Below are 19,231 nucleotides of genomic sequence, written 5' to 3' on the forward strand. Positions count from 1 at the left end.
ATTACAGATATCTATGCCTAGGAAGTGTTTGGACAGTGTTATCTGCTGCTGTGTCGATGATAGTGAAAACAGCTTTCTGGGGACCTAGATACCCCAACAGTTCATTCTGCTTAGAAGAGGTAGCAGTGGATTAGTGGAAGGTGTTCTGCTCAGCTCTGTGATTAGGCAGCAGTAGGAGAGACCCTCAACAAAGCTTTTGTGTGTGGCAAACTTGCCTGCTCTACCTCCCTTAGCTGTTAAGGCTCCTACAGTGATTGTCTCTTGCTGAATTGTCAAGAGGGGAACAAAACACAACCATTTCAGAAGCACATTCAGGAAAACCCATGTTCCATTTCATCAGAAGGTTCTTGCCATTTTTGCAAGGGCAGCACATGGAGGTGTGGCCAGCAGATTGTGAGACATGATTCAGCCACTTTGCTCTGGTGAGACCTCACCTAGAGTACCATGTCCAGCTGTGGAGCCCTCAACACAGGAAGGATGGGGCAGGTCCAGAGGAGGACCACAAAGATGACTGGGGGGCTGGAACACTTCTCCACAAGGACAGGCTAAGGGAGCTGAGCTTGTTCAGCCTGGATGAGAGAAGGCTTTGGGGAGACCACCCAGTGCCTGAAGGGGGCCTGCAAGAAGGCCTGCAGTGACAGGAGGAGGGGCGATGGTTTGAAATGAGAGAAGAGCAGATTTAGATTGGATATTAGGAACAAGTTCTGTACTATGAGTGGGTGGAATGCTGCAACAGGTTGCCCAGGGAGGTAGTAGAGACCCCATCCCTGGAGATATTCAGGGTCAGGCTTGAAGCCAGGTGAGGGTTGGTCTCTTTTTCCTAGTGACAAGTGATGAAATGAGAGGAAATAGCCTGAAATCGTGCCAGGGGAAATTCAGATTGGAGATTAGGAAAAATTTCTTTCCTGAAAGATTGATGAGGCATTGGAACAGACTGCCCAGGGAGGTGGTGGAATAGCCATCCCTGGAGTTGTTGAAGAAATGTGTGGACATGGCATTTGGGAGCATGGCTTAATGGTCATGGTGGTGTTAGGTTGATGGTTGGACTCGGTTTTGGAGGGTTTTTCCAACCATTCTATGATTCTGTGAAGATTTGTGTAACTCTTCTTGGAAGTTGCAGGTGATATAACAAGGGCCAGTGGCTCCACACTGTGGCTTGGGAGGTACAGGTTGGATGGTAGAGTAAATGTGTCTTCTAGGAAGAATGGCATTGCTGGAGAGGTAGGGGATTTGCCATGCTTGGAGTTTTTCAAGACTCAGCTAGGTAAAGGCATCACTGACCTGATATAACCTTGGCAATAGCCTTGCTTTGAGTAGGAGGATAGAAGAGATGACCTCCAGATAGTCTTCTCTGCCCAGCAGTCTGTGATGCTGAGGTGAGTCGTAAGACCTTTTGACTAGGGTGCCCAGTAATAGGACAAGGAACGGGTACAAGCTGGAACACAGGAGGTTATACCTCAACACAAAGAGACACTTTTTTACTGTGAGGGTGCCAAAGCACTGGAACAGGCTGTACAGAGAGGTTGTGGAGTCTCCTCTGGAGACTTTGAAAACCCACTATGGTGGGTTGAAAATTCCCCCCCAACATTAAATTTGCCAGACCAGCTCAGCTGGAAGCAAATGAGAGCTCTGTATTTAAAAGCAAGACTACAATCTACATGTATGCAATGAATATGTACAAAATATGTAGTATTTACAATATTTACAGGTGTTTGCAATTAATAAACAGCACAAGGACCCCCGGGAGCTAATTGCTTCTCCCTTCCCTGCATCCTCCCCTACCCCCCTGTACACAAGGGACAAGAAAGGAAGCAGAGAAGTTAGTATCAGCCAAAACAATGCAGCCAAGGTCAAGCAGAAGCCAGCAGAAGCACAAAGCTCATATCTCCCAGCCTGAGGAAGCGAGAAGAAAACAGATAATGGTTTACATTACTAGCTTAAGTCCCTTATCTCTCCAATGGGATTGCTTAGAATTATCATTATTTTCCTTTTTACACCCAATAGTGATTTATTTACATTCTACTACTTTCTGTTCAAGATCTGTGAAAAGATTTAAAGGCATAACCTAAAAAACGACCGCACCCACAGGGACATGTTCCTCTGTGATCTGCCCAAGGTGATCCTGCTTTGGCAGCAGGGTTGGGCTGGATGATCTCTAGAGGTCCCTTTCCAACCTATAACATTCTGTGATTAGTTTTGGAAGATGATTTGATAGTCACAGATGGTGAAGTGCCATTGACCGTGATCACTGTAATTTTCAGGGGAAAGTGTGTGAGTGCGTTGTATGAGTATCAGGCTAATCTCCAAGAGCAATCATCTCAAGTTTCTTTTTTAGTGTGTGTGAGATATGTACAAATAATGAGTACTTTGTGGGGTTCAGGTTTTTAAAATGACTATTTCTTTTCAGACTTGGTGATAAAGTAAGAAGAAAAAAGACTTCCCGCCAGTCACAATATCAACATCTTGAGAACTGGTTGAGGTTTTTCAGACACCAGAACCCTCAAAACTCAACGTCCTTGTTAAAGGGCACAACAAAAATGCTGCTTAAAAATAAAATAACTGTAGGGCATAGATATTAAAGAAGGAAAACTTTGTATTTGGAGAACAGAAAGATAGCTGATAAGGAAAGCTTTATTGGAAAAAGAAGGGAGGGGGAAAGGTGATTAATTCACTTGAGCAGCCATGAGTGACTGACCGGGAATGCAAAAACACTCTTAATATGGAAATCAGTGCTAAAAAGAAAAACTCCAGAGTAGCAGGCATATGCAAATCAGTTATAAAGTGAGTTAAAATCTAGAGTAAAGTGGTGTTTTGGATGCTCTAAGAGAAACCTCTGATCCTTAAAAAGAATCAGGATTTTGTATTCATGTGCAGCAACAAGGATTTTTGAGAACTGGAATTTGTGTTTAGTAACGTGGGTTTTTTTCAAAGGGCCTGTTGAACACTTTTAGAATTGCTGAGATTTGATAACTTGGAGGAAAAACTGGGAATTCCTTTTGGGGTTATTCCACTTGCAAATGATATGTTGATGGAATGCTGCAGAGAATTCACAAGTTTGATGCCAAATAATTTTATTGGGCTGTTAATTAGGCCAAGTGTGTTCCAGCTCGTAAAAAAACTTTGCTCAAAATTACAAAAAACTGTCTAATGTAGGATTACAGTATACTTGATTTAGGATTGTATTCCATAATCATAGCTTTAAGTCATAGGTAAATATCACCTCAAGAAAGGTGATTCTTCCCCTTTGTCTGCTCCGGTGAGACCCTGCCTCCAATGCTGTGTCCAGTTCTGGTGTCCCCATCATAAGAAGGACATAGTGCTGTTGCAGTGAGTCCAGATGAGGGCCACAAAGATGATCCAAGGGCTGGAACACCTCTGCTATGAGGATAGGCTGAGAAAGCTGGGCTTGTTCAGCCTGGAGAAGACTCTGGTGGGCAATTTATAACTGCGTTCCAATAACTGAAAGGAGCCTACAGGAAGGCTGAAGAGGGACTTTCCATAAGGATGTCTAAGCCTTAGGGCAAGGGGGAATGGTTTTAAGCTGAGGGGAGAGTAGGTGTAGACTGGATCTTAGAAGAAGCTCTTCAGTACGAGGGTGATGAGACTGAAATAGATTACTCAGAGCGGTTGTAGATGTCCCCTCTCTGGAGGTGTTTTAAGCCCAGATTGAATGAAGCCTTGGGCAACCAAGTCTAGTCGAGAGGCATCCCTGCTCCCTGCCCATGGCAGGGGGGTTGAAGTAGATGACCTCTGAGGTCCCTTCCAACCTGAACCATTCTATGTTTCTATGATTTATAATTTTACACACACATTTGACTGGTTTTATCTTGGGCTATATTTGTAATCAAAGCATTTCTTCCACAGACAGGCCTCATAACCCTATGGTGAATGCTGGAGCAATTGTGATCACATCTTTAATCAAGGTAAAAAAAATCTATTCTTAGTTTTAGTATTTTAACAGAATGTAGAGAGAGTATTTTGTACAGATTATGAACCATTTCTGTGTGCAATATCTGCTGGCAGCTTACTCATTAGCAGGTAGATGAGCTCTGATGTTCTGGAAACAGTAATACAAAAACTAGCAGCTGAAAAAAGTGCGGAGTGCAGCTGAAAGCCTCTTTTTACCTCAGTGTTTTTAGATCTGTTTCCTTCTTTAACTGCACAACACTTGATATTCTCTTGAGAGAATTGCTTCATGCTTGTTAAATGCTAAGAGTATGTCCATGGGAATATACTTTATAGCACTCAGAATAAGTTTGACTATCTAATGCTCTTAAAGAGCATGAAGTTGCGAGAGTATTTCTTGCTGTGCAGAAGAAATGGAAGAGAGTATGGAAGAGTCCAGGAGCAGTGCAGCTAAATTCACACTCAATTTGTCCACTCTTAACATACTGTACACGTAAATGATGTGTAACTTCTCTATTCCATCGTTTCTGGTGGGGTGGCAAATATGCTTCCTTCAATGAATATGCTTGGAAACAATTACTCATATTCTGCTGAGTAAACCACAGCTGAATAATGCCTTGGCATCTTGGGACTTTTGGAAAGCTGTCTTTTATTTTTCCTTAGTCTTGAAGTTGTAAGTGGCATCAATTCCATGTAATGCTGATGTTTGCCAGGTATTTCAGTTTTCTGTCTTTTTCTGGTAGCTGCTGTACCAAAAAAAATATTTTTTTTTTTTCCTTAAGGGTACCTTCTTAGAATCCTGGGGAGCATGTCAGTCCTCTGGAGTTTTGAAGTAGAAAACTTAATGCTGTTACTTCTGAGGTCTACAAATCTTGTTTACAGCCTTTTCCTTGGTTATGTTTCAAACTCCCATTAGCTGTAGCGTGTTTCCTACCTCCTGTTTCCAAATTGTTTACTTTAAAATTACTTAGATCATGCTTTTCTGTTATTTTATATTTAAAGAAGGTGTAAAAGAACTCCTGCTTAAAGACATTTATCTTTAATAGCTGTAGGTGAAAGAAAATGGCCTTAAGTATGACAGGTAAATTTATTCACATTTATTTTATTTTTTTTAAAAGGTTGAGCGTTGAAATTCACTTGGATCACAGTGAATTTTACAATCTGACTTAACACATTTGTCTGATATGTCAAAATGTTAGTTCCTACTATAACTACTGGTCCTAAGGCAAATGCCAAGCATGTGCCTCTTGCAGAAGGCACTTAGTTCTGGATAAACGATGTACTGCTGAGTAGATAACGTGGGTTTGTTGACTGCATGCAATTGTGATTCTTGTTAGAAGGTTGGGGGATTGTTTTTGCTCGGTGGGTTTGTTTTGGGTTTTTTTCCTCTTTATTTGCTGTAATGTTCTTATGAAGAGTATTGCATTGCACTAACATTTTTGCATGTGGTAACTGCACGCCTAATGTACACCTCTCTTACTTATCACACTCCGTTATTTGTTTTCAGTGTGATTCAAATGTAGGTTATTTTCTGTACTGCTCCACTAAGATACCATTTATCATGTGGATAACTAACCAAACTAAACACACTCCAAAGAAAACTACAGAGAGGCTCACGGGTACAGAGTGACATCAAAGTTGTGTTTTCTGTGAAGTAACTTGGTTAAAATCTTCAAATTAACAGTATTCCCACTAACTATTCAGTGATTAATTTATATCTGAGCTAATCTAGGGCTTGTTTTCCAAAGTTGGCTTCATTAACCCATCTTTTGCCCTTAGTTCCTCTGCATTCATTCTGTTTATTTACTTGCATATTTTGAAGGCTATGTATGAATCTAAGAAAAATCAAGAGATTAAGCATGGTTTAATTCAAAGTGTACTCCAGATTTATCTCATGATAGCCTGTTGATAATTACAGAGAGCTTGTTGCTGTATTTCAGTGTTAATGTTTTACCTTCTCTGATAGTCCTTCTTTTATCTTTTAGAAATTGATACCAGGAGTCTTTCAAAATTTACATCCATTGAACTGAGTTTAGCAGCTGTTAGTATGCACTGCAAATTCTGATTACTTGTGGATAGGGAATGGTGGCTGGAGTGATCTTTTTACCAGAATATGGAACGTGTGAGCATTTCAAGGGGGTAAAAAGGATTCTCAGCATTATGTACCCAGTTCTGACTGCCTTGTGAATTTGCTATACACACCTGGGAATAGAGCATAGACCTGAACTGTAACGTTACGTTTAGTCTTTGCTACTCATAATAATAAAGCCTTTGTGTGTGTGGAGTTGTACATTTTGGCTTACTTAGGCATGACTGTATCCTACTTTCACCAGCTTAAATGATTCTCCTACTATTACATGCCTGGAACTCTGATGTATTTACATTTTGGTGCCTTAACTCATGGCTCTGTTCCAACTGTACTTGCCTTACACTCCTTACACTGTTCAACAATTTGAAACATATCTACCATAAAAATGCTTTAGCAAAAGGACATTGATCCTGTGGGACAGCATTAATGAAAGAAAGGGTCCAGAGGAGGGCCACGGAAATGATCAGAGGGATGGAATGCCTGCCCTATGGGCTGAGAGAGTTGGGGCTGTTCAGCCTGGAGAAGAGAAGGCTCTGGGGAGACCTTGGAGTGGCCTTCCAGTACCTGAAGGGGGCCTACAAGAAAGCTGGGAAGGGACTTCTTACAGGGGCTTGTAGTGATAGGATGAGGGGGAATGGGTTGAAGCTTAAGGAAGGTAGATTTAGCCTGGAGGTTAGGAAGAAATTCTTTACAGTGAGGGTGGTGAGGCATTGGTTGTAGACGGAGGTTATGAATGTCCCCTCCCTGGAGGTGTTCAAAGCCAGGCTGGATAAGGCCTTGAGTAAGCTGGTCTAATGGAAAGTGTCCTTACCTGTGGCAGGGAGGGTGGAACTAGATGATCTTCAAGGTCTCTTCTAACCCAAACCCTTCTATGAATTTTCAAAGGTCCCTAAGGACCTTTCCCAGTGTTTTTAAGTTTGCCTTTAATACTAGTTAGAGAAATTGCACAGTTAAAACAATTTAAAAATAATTGTTATCAAACGAAAATTGTAGTGGCATTCACAGAAGCTTGTGGGCAGGTGATATTAGCTAAAATGGTAAAGTCTTCTGTGTCTCCAAGGAAATAGAGATGCTTGAGGTAAAAAGGTTCAGCTGCTGCACAGCTTTAGTACAGATTCATTGCTCTCTAATTGCAGAGCAATGTCTATCACATTGACTGGGAAAAGTCTTTATTGTCTGTGGCATGAATAGATTTTCATGCTTTGATCTGTTTTTTCTTAAACCTTAAACTCTATTCTCAAGGCTTGTCAACTCCAGGAGTATCAGTGGTTGTGTCACCAAGTGCCCACTTGCACATACCTTTACTGACTGGGGAGGATAACACATTAGAGGTGCAAATGAGATGATGAGGGATTCAGAGTGAAATATGCAGAAGGCAGATGGCTGTGGAAGGAATCACCAGAGGCCAAGGGATTAATCTTAAGTAATTTTTGTTGTATGCTTCAAGATTCCATCTGTAGATAAAGCTTTTCCAGTATAACAGCAAAGGGTTGGGCAAATGCAGCATATTTAACTCCCATCAGTGCTGACAGCAACACGCAGGAGCTCACACAGGCAGCAGTGATAGGCTTCAGTGCTCAATGAAGGGAGATATTCTGTCTGTGGTGATGAATCAGTGTGGGAAACATTTAGACATCTTGGGGGGCACAGCAATATTCATAGTGTGTTGGATGTTATTTGACATAAAATATGTAGTAATGATATCTGAAATGACGTGTCTTCGCTGGCCACATAGGCAAGTGTTTAAAACCTGAAGGATGCAAAAATAATTCCTCTGTGTGTTTTAAATAGTAACAATATTGCTCTTAGAGGGTCAAATACTGCCTGTGCCAGTCTGCTCTGATGTAATTCAGAACAAGCAGTCAGGACAGCAGTTCTCATGGAAAAGACTCAGATGAACAAATAAAATTAAAATATTTCCAAGTACAGAAAACTAAAATAAATACATTAAAAATTATATTAATGTAAAATGTAGAAATGTAAAAAAAAAAAAAATTCTTACACTATGATACAGTGTTAGAAGTACTTCCCCCCCCCCCCCAAGGTTTTCATCACAGTGTAGTGTTAGGTTTTAAATTTGGTTTTGAAATATCCAGAAATTAATTTTTTAAAAATAATAATATCTTATAATACGATAAAGCTGTTTTTATTAGCTTGGCTTAGATTCAGAATTGACACATTATTCTAACAGACACATGGTAAGAGCTTTTGTATAACCACTGAATGTTGATCAGTGAAGAGTGGCTAATGTTAACTATTTTTTCAATAAATTTTGCTTAATTTTGTTGTTGCAAGTTCTAGCAAGTATCTGTGGGTGTCTTCTTTGCTGGGTACATGTAGAGATGCAACCTTTGCAACTCTAGAAATACAACTAATTGAAGTACCTTTTTTTTTCCCTTTTAAAAGAAAGGGAAGATCACTATAACCTGACATAGTCAAAGAAGTCAAATTTCTGATCAACAGCCACAGTGTCCATTGTGGTTTTAAGCATTCACAAAATAGTTCTGAGCTGTCTTCTGCAAGTTTGAGTTTTCTGCCTAGAGAACTGCTTCGACCTTAACATTTTCAGTTTTGTTTTGCATTCCTGTAGAGTGTTTTTTCATCTATGTATACACACAAGCACGTCTGCAGTAAGGGTGTATATGAACACATGCTCCGGTAAATGTTCTGAGTGTTTGGGGAGTTTGAACTTTGATGTTCTAGGCAGATGAATCTCATCTGAGCTACAGAAAAATCCTTTTGAAGAGCCTTACTATCACAGTGCCCCCAGCCTCATAATCTTGTACAGTCCAGCTCAAAATAAGAAGCACTGGTGCAAGAACAGAAGTTTTCTTGCCTCTTATTTAAGAGGTTAAGGGAAAGTTCCTTGTTGGATTCTGAATGTTAGGATCCGATACCTGCATATCAATTTGATATTGTATGTTGCTTCTGTCTCTCTTCAGCTGTTTAGGAGGAGCAGCTTCCCTCTGTCAGCTGCTAAAGAGGGAAACTACTACATGGGGGGTTTTAGCCATGTATATGGAAGCAAGGTTTTCTGGTTTAGCTCCATGTTATGTTAAATCCCTGTTGAGGTGTTGGTCATATGATTACTTAGGCAAATATTTTAGGAATTTATGTAACAGTAGAATTCATGGTGTTTAGGTACTTGAGTAACTGGAATTATTTCTTTCTTTTAGGTATTTAAGTAAGAGAGGAATTTAAGTAACAGTGCTTTTGTGTGTGATGTAAAAGTACCTATGCAAGTGTGTGGAACATCAAGGACATCATCTGAGTTAGTGTATACAGGATTTTCTTCCCAAAATATGAGATTAGATGTGAACATGAAAGCTTTTTTTTTTACAAGTTGATGTGGAAAAAAATGTACATTGAGTCTTTTGCCCACTGACTTTGTGCTGCTAGTAAAAGCAGATTTTTGTTGAAGGGCTAGGAAATTTTTTTCAACTGGGCAAACAAAAAAAAAAAAGAGGTATTATGTATTTATATTTTTGCCAACAGCATGATCCCTTTCTCCCTCTTCTTTTTTTTGTTGTTGTTGTTTTGTTTTTTAACAAAAGAACTTGTTTCAATTTATTATACATGTCTAACCATACAACTATCGATGCAGCATCCCATAACTAATGCTGACCCACTTTTCCCAGGGGGGAAGAGAAGAAAAAAAATGTTCATTGTGCATTTGAAAGGTTGAAAAAGGTTTTTGTGGTTTAAATGTTGTTACATATTTTCCAGCATTAGGATCTATGGAATATTTTGACAACTGCAACAGTTCAATGAAGTTGGTAATTTCTTCTTTTAATTATTTTTTTTTTCATTGAACAGATGTGGAGTTAAAATTTTTAAGGCTTGTGTTCTGGTGTATTATACAGGAACATTTTGGTGAAATGTATCGTGACCCTTTTGGGGTTTGGTTTTATTTATTTTTTTTTTATCTTATTGCAAACTAGCTAGAGATGATTGCCTTTAAGAGTAAGGGTTGTTAGTCTTTTAAGCATAAGATAACCACTGGCACATAATTTTGACCAAACAGTGTGGTGTTCCTTCCAGCTAGCGATCGTACGTGTATGACTGCACATCCTGTTGCAGATGAGCTGATGCATGGGCTTCAAAGATTATCTACAACACCCTAATCCAAATACAGAGTGGGAAATGAGCCTGGCTTTACGCATTTCATTAAGTAAAACACTGGTTGATAGAAAGCTTCAGGGTTTTTTCCACTTCCTTCCCCCACCCGCTCTACTAAACGCAGTGCAAGTAAGCGTCTGGAATTGTTTGAGAGATGTCAAACAGAGTTTTGTTACTTAAGGAGGGTTCTCTTTAAAATAATTTCTAAAACTATCTTCAGCAGATATATTGTTTCCACTTGTGTATGTGATGCCATTGTTTTTTTTTAAACTGCCTCAAAATTCTGCCTGGCTACTTCCAAAAATTAAAAATTTTCCCCCAGTTGACCATGCACTTTTTTTTTTTTCTTTACCTCCCACTCCTCTTTCAGTGTCTTGCTAAAGGAATTTGTGGAAGGTCACCTATGGGAGACCTGTAAAGAATGAATACATCCTTAACTGGCAGCTATTAAATTTTGAGAGTGTCCTTAAACAGAGAGGGGTGGGGGGGAAAAAAAGCCCCAGAATAACACCCCTCATCCTCCCCAAAACCACCAACCAAACCAACCCTTAGAATTTTCATTAGCATCCTTATTAAGTTGGCTTTAGATGATGGTGATGATTACTATTATTATTATTTTCCTTACCTTGTTAGCACAGCGATGTACTCTGGGATCTTAAAATCTAATTTTTCAGTTTAATTTTTAATAGGTAAGCCATGAATCAGATCTGAAGGAAAACAGATTTTTGAATATATGCAATTCTTTTCCTAGTTAGGGGTAACACTTTAAGTCTTTTTAATCTAAATTCTTAGGATGGGTGGCAGCCATGGAAATATTTTTAATTTCAGTAGCCTGAACTTCCCTGTGCTCAGCTCTGCTGGTAATATAAGAATACCTTTGGGTTACTAATCTATAAAAAAGCTAGTGCTTTTGTTATCATTATCCTAATTGTAGTTTCTGTTGTGGGTTTTTTGGCTTTAGCTGCTAGATTTACTTATGCTAAACACCTAAAGTTCAACAGAGAGCATTTTAAAATAAAGCATACCTTTTCCAGTTTAAATCCATTGCCAACATAAAGGTGTTTGATAAGACTCCTAGAGGATTATTTAATTTACATGATAATTAAAGATCTACTTATCTAACACCTTAATACTCTCATTAATATGTGAAATGATTGTAGTACCTTCATTAGCCTCATACCTTAGTTATATGCATTAAAAATCCTAATCCTGTTAAGTGAACTAACTTCATTCTTGTGTTAACAATTTGTGTAAATTATTTTTTCTTTTCTTGCAGCAAGGAGCAAATAATGCAGAAAAGTTTGACTACGTAAGTTCTTATTTTTCCTTTGGAGCTAAACTCGGGGGTGAAGGTCTGGAGAGCAAGGGAATTGCAAGGAACCTTTAGTGATTTCATAGAAACATAGAATTGCTTGGGCTGGAAGAGACCTTCAAAAGTCATCTAGTCAAGACCCTGCAGTCAGCAGGGACATCTCTGGTAGGGCAGGTTGCTCAGAGCCTTGTCGAGCCTCACCTGAGTATCTCTAGGGATGGGGCCTCAACTACCTTTCTGGGCAACTTATTCCAGTGTTCTACCACCCTCATGGTAAAGAATTTGTTCCTAACATCCAATCTAAATCTAATTTCAAACCGCTGCCCCTTGTCCTATCCCCACAGGCCTTTATAAACAGTCCCGCTGCAGCCTTCTTGTAGGCCCTCTTCAGGTACTAGAAGGCTGCTATTAGGTGTCCTTGGAGCCTTCTCCAGGCTGAGCAACCCCAGCTCTCTCAGCCTGTCCTCGTAGCAGAGGTGCTCCAGCCCCCCAGTCATTTTCATGGCCTTCCTCTGGACCAGCTCCATCAGGTCCCTGTCCTTCCTGTGCTGAGGGCTCCAGAGCTGGAGGCAGTACTCCAGGTGAGGTCTCACCAGGGAAGAATTTCCTCTCTCAACCTGCTGGCCTCATTTCTTTTGATACAGCCCAGGCTGCCTTTTGGGCTGCACCTGCAACTTGCTGGCTCATGTCCAGCTTCTCATGTACCAGAACTCCCAAGTCCTTTTCCTCAGGGTTGCTTTCTACCTCATCACTCAGCCTGTATTGATAATGAGTATTGTTCCAACCCAGGTGCATGACCCTCCACTTGATCTTGTTGAACCCCATGAGGTTCATCTGGGCCCACCTCTCCAGCTTGTCCAGGTCATTCTGGATGACATCCCATCTCTCTGGCATATAGACAGATATTTCACATGTTTTGTCTTTTTATCTTTATTATTTAAACATTTAGTGGTTTTTGGGTTGCATTTGTAAAATTGTGTTACAAGATTTAGGGTGAGGCTGGATTGACAGTTTATCAGTGACAACTTTTTCATGCCTGAAAATGTTAGCATGCTTTTCTCCCCTCCTCTCTGTCTCTTAACAGGTGATGCAGTTCATGAATAAGATGGCTGGTAATGAGTATGTTGGATTTAGTAATGCTACGTAAGTATTGTTGATATACTTCATGAATTAGGTGGAAAATGCCTCAAGGTAGCTGAAATATTGGCAAAGTTCAGTTGTTTACATTGAAAACACCATTTCATCCCTCAGATTAGAGGGTGTCTTTGACTTAAAATTTACAAGAACCATAGTTGTGCATATCTCTGACATCAGCATGGCTAAATCTCACATAAAAGGGTTGCTTCTCTCTTTGAAATGTCCTTATTTGCTCTTGGTGCTGTGTTGGTGCTGAGGCAGTGAGAGCTGTAATTGCAGCTCAGCTTCCTGGCATTCAGATTAAAAATTAAACTCTGCATGTTGATGGCTGCATATCAAATGTTTAGAAAGCACACCTTATACCATTGGGACTCCCTGGGCTTCTTGACTTTGCATGTTTAAATTATTTCCTAGAACAATTCTGCTCTTTAACTCAACATATAGGATTCCAACAACTCCTGAGAGCCTCTTGAAAGCAGCACTGGGAAAATCATCAAGATTCCATAGAGCAGAATTGTTCCAGGTTACTAGTTGGCATGCATGTGCAAAGAGTGAGATAACTAGTGTTCTTTTAACAGAACCACGGAATGGTAGGGGTTGGAAGGGAGGCCTTGAAAGATCGAGTCCAGCCCTCCTGCCAGAGCAGGGTCACCTGGAGTAGGTCACACAGGAACCCATCCAGACAGGTTTGGAATGCCTCCAGAGAAGGAGACGCCATAACCTCTCTGGGCAGCCTGTTCCAGGACTCTGTAACCCTCACAAAGCATTTCCGGATGTTCACATGGAACTTCCTATGCTCCACCTTGCACCCATTGCCCCTTGTCCTATTATTGCACATCACAACCCCAGCTCCCTCAGCCTGTCCTTCTAGGAGAGATGTTCCAGCCCCCCAGATCATTTGCATTAGGAGCATGTTTCTGTTCAAAATTATCTTTTCCATGCAATTTAGTTGAACTACAGGCTGAAGATCTCTAAAGTTCACTGTCTCTGGGAAGGTTTGATGTGCTGTCTTGTCCTTTTTTTAATTTGTTTTTTGTTGTTGTTGTTTTTTTAAATCTTAAGGTTCCAGTCCGAAAGAGAGAGTGGAGATAGAAACTTTGCAATCGGCTATTACTTGAAAGAAAAAAAGGTTGATCCTTTTTGTTTCTTGTATTTTGTGTGGTGTGCGTTTTTTTTCATAACCGATGAAGATTTTTAATTTGTTTAATGTACAGGAGGCCATAAATCAGTCCAGTAGTGTAACTTTCCATACTGTTACTCAAAAATGCTGTAATTTAAGATGTGTAATACTTGCATCACTCTAATTGAATACCTGAGATCTTTTTTCTGCATCATAGCCAAGATGATTTATTTTCTTGGTCTTAAAAGGCATAACCTGTGCTGTGCAGCTGACTTTAGAAAACTCCTAGCTGCAGTTTGCAGGTTGCTGATTTAAAGCTATTGAAAGCTGGACTGAAAAATACTTTTAATAGCTAGCTTATTGACTCTCCCTTCACTGGGTTATCTTTAAATCTGATCTGATTGAATATTTCCACTTGTGACACTTACATAAATACTTAATTTTAAATCTGCCTAATGCTTAACATGCTGACAAGAATATATCTTTATGTCTCTAGAAGTGAGAGTGAAAAAAAATTTTAATTGAACCTAAATACTCTCTTTATTTTTGTTCCCCAGTGCTTTCCTGAAGGCACGGATATGGTTGCTATACTAGACTTCTATTTTCAGGTAACTGACTTTAAAGTTGAGGCTTCTTACAGTCCTAGAATTACTGCTGCAAGCAGCAGAAACTGATTTGTTGACATAGATAAAAAGGTTTTAATAGCTTATAGTTAAACTTGTCAGCTTCTGTTAAATTCTGGGACTACATGATGTACATTTCATGCGTGGAGACTGGCTTTTGTTTAGGTGATGTACTTAGGTGTCCTTACGAGGAACAATTTTTAAAACACTATTAGATAGAAGCTTAAAATGTCTTCTGTTACTTGAGTGAGTGTGACAAAATATTTCTGCTTCTTTGGGTTGCTGCTATTTATTGTACTGTGAAGTACTTTCAAGTCTGTAGCTAAAAGGAGAATATGCATGCTCTTGCTGTAAGCTCGAGGGTAGTGGCATAAATGAAATAATAAGAAAAATCTCCTTTTAATTCAGTGCTTATGGGTAAAAGAGAATCTAGTCACATGCATTCCCCCTTCCTCCTCTCCCTTTTTTTTTTTTTAACTGTCAGCAAGTTATTTGAAACTGTCACAAAATGAGAACTTGGCAAGTGTGAGGTTATTTCCTCAGTAAGGGTTTCCTAATATTAAAACATTCACAACTGGGTCAGCTCTGCTGCATGGAGTTCTCAAGAGGCAGTTCAAGTTGTGTTATTGGTTCAGTCTGTCTGGGATAGTCTAAAGAAAAATCTAGAACTTAGTTCTCAAAATGAATCTGGTTTTGATTCATGAGACTTGCTGTTGCTTATGCAAATAATATTTTTGTTAATGCAAGTTCTGAGTTCTTTGTATTGGGATGCACCTGCTCAAATGACTCTCTGAAGTAAGGTATCTTTGGTTAGCCTCAGCTGACCTCTTGTTGAGTTGGAAATTTAGGAATAAGCTAATAGTCTGCTCTGAAGTTCTGTTATTGCAGAACAACCAAGTCTTGTTGATAGATGTCCCAGCCCCTGGCAGGGAGGTTGGAGTAGATGATCCCTGAGGTCCCTTCCAACCTAAGCCATTCTATGATTCTATCACAGAATGTTAGGGCTTGGCAGGGACCGTGAAAGATCAGCCAGTCCAACGCCCCTGCTAGAGCAGCACCACCTATGACATGATTCTGTGAACAAAATTGCTAATTTATTTGACTTTTCAATGTTTCCAATCCCACTGCTGCCATTCCTGATATGCTGAGTGCAAAGGTGGTCATAAAGTTAAGAAATGCCCCAAATGACTTTTCCATTGTGACTGAATTTGGCCTCCGATTCCTGCACAGTTATGATCTCTGATTTCCTGACTGTGTGTCATTTTCATTTACTTATTTATTTATTTATTTCCCCTTGCAAGATCCCCTTTTCACTCCATACTCCCAAAAGGGACAGCAATTCTGTTTACTTCCCACTCTCCAAGGCTTACTTCCTAACACTAGTCAGATGCCACTTCAATGACTTAGTTATTTCTTTGGGTTTTCTCTAGTGCTCCTTCCTCCCTTGTGTCATTGGGAACTTTCTGAACAGGAATAAGCTTTTCCTGTAATATCTGTAAAGTGAGGATGGATTATTCTCATTTTTTAGAGAACCAAGGTACAAAATGAGAAGCTAGAAAGACTTTTTCTTTCCAAGCAGGTGATATTATGTATTACTTCCTATGTTTAAAACACAGTTGCCATTTTAGATGCGTCTCTGACAATCTCTTGATTTGCAACTCCAGTTGATTGGACTAGGATGTATTGAGTTTGGCACCCGGAAAATAAGAATTCCAGGTAGTAACCACTCATGCAAACTTGGTTTAGGTAACTTCATGAAATATCATGTAATGACTGTTTGGCAAAAGCAAGAATACAAGCACTAGTTTGTTTACTTTTCAGAGCAGAATTTCAGCTTCAGGTTGAAACCAATTTATCTTTTGGTTTCTGCAGAAATGAGGCAGCATCAGGTGATGGCATCATATCACATTTCCTGATGTGTCACCAAAGTATGTATAGTCTGTACTGAAGCAGGGATCCTGGGAGAAGCTGTGGTGTGGTTGGATCATTAATACCTGGCATATATGAGAGAAAGGTGAAATGAGGCTGCAGCTGCAGGAGGTGCTGGTGTTAAGACTTGCATGTGCTAGAGTTTGCAAGCTTTCCAATGTCCTTTCAATATAACGTGTGGGGTCTTCTAAGGCTTTAAAACAACCCACCACACAAAACAAACTCAAAGTGGGGAAAAGAACCCAAACAGTCATCTTACGGCTTTTGCCATTTTTTAAGCAGATGCAAAATACTGAGATTGTTATCCAGACCTCTACCTCTCAAAGGAACGTAAGGGGAGGGTGGGGGGAGGAATCAGAGACACTAACCCTTAAAAAATACTGTCCCAAACTATTAAGAGGGCTTACAAACAGTGTCACTGGGATCTTTATAGTAAGAAAATTCAGACCATATTAATTGATGCTCCTGGCATCATCTGTAACAAATGTTACGCTGCAGGTTATTTTATGAGATGTTATTTCTGTAGAGGCATATTGTTGAGCCTGCTGTAGTTGGCCTTACTGTGCTACAGGTACCAGTTCTTATAATCTCTCTTTCTTTCTCATAAGCTTTGCTCAATAGAAGTAACATGTGAATCTGCAAGTGTGATGGCAGCAACCCTGGCCAATGGTGGCTTTTGCCCAATCACTGGTGAAAGAGTGCTGAGTCCTGAAGCAGTCCGGAATACCTTGAGTTTAATGCATTCCTGTGGCATGTATGACTTCTCAGGGCAGTTTGCCTTCCATGTAAGTACTCTTCAGATATTAATTCTAGCTAACCAGGAAGGTTAATCTGTTTTCCTTGTTCCAGGGCTGGCTTGCTTGCTTGTTGTTTAGAAATTGAATGCACCACGTGGTGAAACCTCACCAAAGATTCATGGCTCTGCTAGTACACCATACCTTCTATCTCTCACTATGCTCTGCCACTTCACATTTGGGAATCCTTGTCATACCAGAACATAAATGCTGTCCTTTAGGACAGCATCATAGAATTGTTAGGGTTGGAAAGGAGCTCGAGGATCATCCAGTACCAACCCCCCTGCCTGGGGCAGGGACACTGCACACTAGATCAGGTTGCTCAGAGCTCCATCCAGCCTGGCCTTAAAAGCCTCCAGGGATGGGGCTTCTACCACCTCCTAGGGCAACCTGTGCCAATGTCACCACCCTCATGGTGAAATAACATCCAATCTGAATGTACCCATGTCTAGTTTTGCACCATTCCCCGTAGTCCTACCACTACCTGTCATCCTAAGAAGTCCCTCACCAGCTTTCTTGTAGGTCCTCTTAAGACACTGGAAGGCCACAATAAGGTCTCCTCAGAGCCTTCTTGATGTTTTTTCTTCACTAATGCAGGCTCATGAGGTGTCCTCATGTGTTGGAAAAGTGGCTGTTGTACACAGCATATGTACAATGCTTTTATTTCCCAGCGGTATGTTTCTTGCATGAAAGCATTGCAAGATGAACTGCATCTTATCTGTGTTTCCAGCATTATGGTTTTAGCATTTTGAGTTTTTCCTTATTGCACGGAAGTAAAATTCATTGTGGTGCTTTGTGTGACCTGAAAGATACTGCTTACAGAGCTGTGAGGATAGAGGTTGGGGACTGACCTGTTGAAGAGCAGCACAGGGGAAAGGCACCGGGGGATCCTGGTAGACAGAAGGATGACCATGAGCCAGCAATGTGCCCTTGTGGACAAGAAGTGCAACAGCGACCTGGGGTGGATTACAAGGGCTGTGGTTGAGAGAGGTTCTTCTCCCCCTCTACTCTGCCCTGGTGAGGCCACATCTGGAATATTGTGTCCAGTTCTTGGCTCCTCAGTTCAAGAAGGACCTCTGGGAAACAGCAGTGTCTTTATCCAGATTGTAAATAAGGAAGTTACTGTGTGCTTTCATGGAGATTTATATATATATATAGCTTTGTACTACTACCTTGTTTAGAAGCATTAGAGATCCACTTGTGCACTACTGCTTACAGATTCTAGATTCACAGATTGCACTGGGTTGGAAGGGAGCCTCAAAGGTCATCCTGTCCAACCCCTCTGCAGGCAGCAGGGACACCTCCAATGTGAGCAGGTTGCCCAGAGACACATCAAGTCTCGCATATCTCCAGGGACGGGGCCTAACCGCATCCCTGGGCAACCTGTTGCAGTATTTCACTATTCTCATTGTAAAGAACTTCATCCTGATGACCAACCTAAATCTGCCTTGCTTCAGTTTCAAACCATTGCCCCTCATCTTTTCCCTACACGCCCTTCTAAACTTTCTCTCTCCAGCTTTCTTGTAAATCCCCTTCAGATATTGAAATGTAGCTCTAAGGTCTCCCCAGAGCCTTCTCCAGGCTGAACAGCCCAAATTCTTTCAGCCTGTGTTCACAGGAGAGGTGCCCCAGCCCTATGATCATCTCTGTGTCCCTCCTCTGGACGTGCTCCAGCAGGTCCATGTCTCTCTTGTGTTGGGGGCCTTAGAGCTGGACACATAGTCATAATTGCTTGAAATTCTTTTTCACTGTATGACTGACTGTGTGGTACTGAGAGCAAATAACTCTACAGTCATGTACCTGAGATTGCCACCAAGTGTGCTTCAGGTTATAGTCTGTCTAAAAAGAGATAAGTAGTAATGCTTTATCAGGTGAAAGTGCTTTCCAGATCTACGTTTTCTATAATGATCTTCAGTGAAATGCTGATGAGTTGTGTTACACCAGTGAAGAATGTCTGCAGAGGACAGTAATTCTCTGGGTATTCCATAGGTTGGTCTTCCTGCAAAATCTGGAGTTGCCGGTGGGATTCTTCTGGTTGTTCCTAACGTCATGGGCTTGATGTGCTGGTCGCCTCCTTTGGACAAGATGGGCAACAGTGTTAAAGGAATTCACTTTTGTCATGTAAGCAGCATTGCCTTTAGTGTTGGGTTTAGTTTTGGGTTTAGTTTTGGGTTTGTTTTTTCCTTTTGCAGCTATTGTTTA

General features: G+C 40.6%; 1 protein-coding gene across 1 annotated transcript in view; it reads left to right on the plus strand.

The window, feature by feature from the left end:
• The window catches only part of GLS (glutaminase), a 71,837-nt gene that overhangs the window by 22,529 nt on the left and 30,077 nt on the right, over window positions 1-19,231 (plus strand). The window contains 7 exon segments of the mRNA XM_054381470.1: window positions 3,865-3,923; window positions 11,391-11,423; window positions 12,511-12,569; window positions 13,626-13,692; window positions 14,241-14,291; window positions 16,844-17,020; window positions 19,019-19,150. Coding sequence (XP_054237445.1) covers window positions 3,865-3,923; window positions 11,391-11,423; window positions 12,511-12,569; window positions 13,626-13,692; window positions 14,241-14,291; window positions 16,844-17,020; window positions 19,019-19,150 — 578 coding nt within the window.

Source organism: Indicator indicator, chromosome 5 (assembly GCF_027791375.1).
Source record: "Indicator indicator isolate 239-I01 chromosome 5, UM_Iind_1.1, whole genome shotgun sequence".
Taxonomy (NCBI): Eukaryota; Metazoa; Chordata; class Aves; order Piciformes; family Indicatoridae; genus Indicator; species Indicator indicator.